Source organism: Drosophila takahashii, chromosome X (assembly GCF_030179915.1).
Source record: "Drosophila takahashii strain IR98-3 E-12201 chromosome X, DtakHiC1v2, whole genome shotgun sequence".
Lineage (NCBI taxonomy): Eukaryota > Metazoa > Arthropoda > Insecta > Diptera > Drosophilidae > Drosophila > Drosophila takahashii.
Window position 1 is genome coordinate 1,316,287 of NC_091683.1, and position 4,190 is coordinate 1,320,476.

General features: G+C 40.1%; 1 protein-coding gene across 1 annotated transcript; it reads right to left on the reverse strand.

Moving 5' to 3' along the window:
• Positions 1 to 479: 479 nt before the first annotated feature.
• LOC138913918 (uncharacterized) lies at positions 480 to 3,797 on the reverse strand. Its single transcript, XM_070219157.1, has 2 exons — positions 3,641 to 3,797; positions 480 to 1,528 (listed from the first exon to the last, which is right to left on the reverse strand). The coding sequence occupies exon 2, from the start codon at positions 1,504 to 1,506 to the stop codon at positions 646 to 648; it is 861 nt and encodes a 286-aa protein (XP_070075258.1). The 5' UTR covers positions 1,507 to 1,528; positions 3,641 to 3,797; the 3' UTR covers positions 480 to 645.
• Positions 3,798 to 4,190: the final 393 nt, after the last annotated feature.

Here is a 4,190-nt window from a genome sequence, read left to right on the forward strand (position 1 = left end):
GGAAATAGCGGACAAAACCGCTGATGACATTAAAGTCACCCTTGTGCGGTTGTCTAAAAATTATGCAAAGACACTCGACGTCCAGAGGGGAAAAGCGGGGGTCTGCGGCTGCTGTTGCTGCCTCTGCTGCTGTCACACACGCTGCGTCAGCGATTTTCGCTTAAAATTGCGAAAACTGTAAACAGACTGGTATTTCCGTACCTCCTTTTTCCAGGGTATTTGTCGTGTGAATGGTGTGTGATGGACTGGTGGACTAATTTTATATCAATATATTGAATTTAATATCGCTAAAGTTTGAAATCCTTTTTGCATGTCTAAATAAGTGTCTAAAAGTATGCAAAAATATATGTTAAACTTAAAAGTGAGATGATTTCATTCAGGAAAACGACTATTAATTATTCACTGCCTACTTTTAGACACTTATTTTGAGATTTAGAAGATACAGTTTGCTGTTTCGCATATATTCTGCGGCTTATATATATTTTTTTACCAATAATTTATTTAAGCTTTGGGTATGTAAATAGTCTATACAATGTTCGCATCCTGTTTACATTCATTTTTTCTATCTGAGCGCTGTGCTTTTTTGACGCGACAAACTTTATTAATTGCGACAAAGTGTAAAACGATCCCGGGGGAGGCTTCTATCTACCTCTTCTTGGCCGCTGATACCCCGGGAAATCTTTTATTGCGTCGCTCTCGCAACTCGACGGCCTTTCGTTGGGTAAACTCCTTTAGGAGATTCTCGGCGGTGGAGTACAGGCCAACCATTTGGCGATAGAATCGCGTAGAGTCAGATTCATCCAGAGTCTCCAGATCCTCCAGATCCAAGCTGCTGTCGTCGCTTTCGTAGTAAAATTGGATTGCCTTTGCCGTTTGGCTGTGCGACTCCACAGGGGTTTCTTTATTCTTCAGAGTTTCTTCAGACGGGGAGGTATTTTCCTGGGTCAGAGAACTTGGCTTCAAGGTTAAAGACGATGAAGCGGATTGGTTATCTTTGGATTTTTCAGATTGAACACTTTCTTTACTCGTCGAGTGACCATTTCTGTTTGAAGATATTGGCTGTTTATCGTTCGATATTTCAGATTGTGAAGAGTTATCTTCCTTGGAGGATGAGCGACGCTTTTCGGATGCGGGAGATTCTGCAAGCTTGCTTTTTTCGAACTGAGAGAAGATTTGCTCGAAGAGAGACTTCTGGGAGCAGAATGAATGAGAATCGTTCTTTTCAATGTTGGAATTCTGGGATGATGAGCTTTTGGCTTTATAATAATTATAAGCTGGCTCTCCGGATGCCAGTGACTTAATTCGGATGAAATATATTTTATTTTCTCGGCCTTTGGAACTGGAACTGCCCTTGAGTTCCGATTTCTTTTTCGGTTTTATTTCTTCACTTTCCTCCGGGTTTTTTTGGAAGAGTGTTTTCAGTGAGCAGGAGTCTGCGGATGATCCCTTGAGCTTCCTTTTTGGTATTTTTTCGGGGTTTTTTTGTTCCAGATTAATGCGATCCATGGTGAATTTTCCCTGAAGGAGTCTAGGGATGATAGAGAAGTGTAGTAAGTGAAAACAATGGAATAAGTAAATAAATATTACGCATACGCAAGGTGTTCCAAAAGTATCAAAACTATTTTTTGTGTGAAATAAAGATATATATTTTAGTGCAATTACTAAGCAGCATTTAATAATTTTTACAACTAAACAACTGACTCGATTTACAAACAATACGAATATTAAATTTTTTAAAGAAATATGTGGATTACGTTGCGTATGAATAATGTTTAATACTCATCCGCCACGTAGGCCATATAATTCCTTAACAAAATTCAAGAATCCCAAGAATGGTATTCTAGTTTAGGGACCAAACACAAAAGTCAATCAGAACCAATTAGCACCAATGAATAAAGAGCAGAGATTCAGAAATTCAGAGATTTCAAGGGAAGGAGGCCTTAAAGAGGGCCCTCATCATCATTATTATCATCGGCATTCAAAGCTTCAATCGGCTTCAATTAAATCGAATTATGAGCCGATAAAATGCCAATTTTCCTAATTGCTCAATCAGTAAAGCACTATTTTTGCAGAAAATGGGTGTGGTGACAACAAAACAAAGTTGCATGATATGCATAAATTGACAGAATTGTTGCGACTTGTGTTCGTTTGAAACAGGAACTTTGGGCACTCCACCCCCCAACCCCCATCCAAAACTCTCGTATTTTATTTGCTCTCCATTTGCTAACCCCCCGAAAACTGCCAAAACTGAGGACGTGTCCCAAGAATTTGGCAAGAAAATAAACCAATTTGGCTGCAGGAGTCGGATTAGGACCAAGTTTCCAATAGTTGCAATTAAGTGCAACATTTTGGGGTTTTGTTTGCATGTTTTCCAGCCAAAAAGTTGGGGAGTTCAGGGAGTTTCAGGAGTTTCGGGGCGAAACTTTAGTTTTGGCTTAACTGGCAGGCTTAGTTTTTCAATTAGTTGGATGGCGGTGGTCTCATAAATTGTTGTCAAGTGTGGATGAACCCTAAAAAATGAGGAAAAGCGTGCCAGGAAAAAAAAGGATGGAAAATGGAGAGTAGAAAACTGGAATTTATTGAAAGGCTTTTCATTCATTCGCTTTTTCGGTCGCTCTGTCACTTGTGTGTCACTCGTCTCAATTGCCAATCAAACTGGGTTAACCCCCCTTTAACTCGCCTCTAACCCCCCTTTAACCCCCACCCATAGGCATCAAATTGACTCGGAGACTCTGGGAAAACTTGTCTTGCTTTAATTGCATTTCGCTGTAGCTGCGGTTGAATGAGGCTCTTGCTCTCGCTGTCGCCGCGTTTCCGGCTTTCTAATTTTCCAATTTTTCCGGAATAGCCATAGCCATTGTTCTAGTAGGTGTCAAGCGCACCTTTTACTTTTCCCCTTTTTCCCCATTTAATCTAAATGAAAACTTAAATAGGGAAAATGCATTTATGTGCCCCCAAAAGGGCCCTCTCCTTTTCACTTTTCCACTCTTTTTCGAGTGTCGAGAGTCTGCGTGCGGCATTTGCCAAATAGCTGCCAGTGCGAATAACTCACAAAACTATTCAGATCTGCATATATATATTCCTACATATATATATATTTGATATGTGCATGAATATATCTCAAGAGCAGCTGCACAGCGACACCTAAAAGTGGAAAGTGGAGAGAGCAGAGAAAGTGGAGAAAAATGTGGGGGTTTGGGCACTTGTCTCAAGTCGTGTCGGATTGAAACAGCCCCCCCTTCGCCACCCCTGACTGCCATTTAACAGTTGTAGAACTCGGGTTCCTCCTCGAGTCCTTGGAGCTCTCTTTACGCTTTGTGCCCCAACTTGAAGCCAGAGCTCTTAGTTAAATTATGCGTTAGTTAAGAGGGGATTGCAGGCGGGGGATGGGGATTCCCCCGACGTCGTCGGTAGAGGAAAAGTATTTAAATATATATTTTCCCAAAGAAGCTCTCAGCTCAGAGTCACCTCCGCATTCTTAAGACGTTGATTGCAGGTCAAAAGCAGGTGTTCTAAGCGTCCAAGCTACGAATTTAGTGGAATAATGGGGTAAAATACGGAATAGGACATGCATTTGGCTCCAATGCCTTTTTCATCAGCCACAAAGGTTAAAGTATTTATGCAAACAGATTCCACTTACCTCAACTTTTGACTTGGTTCTCTTTGAATTTTTAAATCACCAAAATGTTTAAAAAGTACAAAAATATATAAGTATTTTGCTCCAAGAAGAAGTGTTTACTATGAACGAGAAAACTGTTTTGATAATTACTTTATTCACATTGGAAAACCAAAATCATGTTAAAATCCTAGCCTGCTGGAAGTGTAATGATTAAATTTGTCAAGGAAAATATAAAAAAACTTTGCATAAATGTTTTTCAGTTTAAGATTTTAGAAACTAACTTAAATTATTTTTTTTTTGTGAAATGTCTTATAATTTTCATCATCAATAAGTCGAAAAGGCCAAACAACTTCCTTCTTCCTTGTCGGTATAAATCATTGTCCTGAAGGAGCTCCTTTCCCCTCCTTTTTCTACCCCGTTGAGAGTTTCCACGCGTGCGGCCTGCACTAAATGACTTCATCGCAAACAAATAAAATATCAATAACGTCAAAAGTGCAATAAATCATCGGTGCACAGCTCCTGGTTTTGGTTGAGGATGGCCTGGCCTGGCCCACTTCGCGAAAGGATCCGG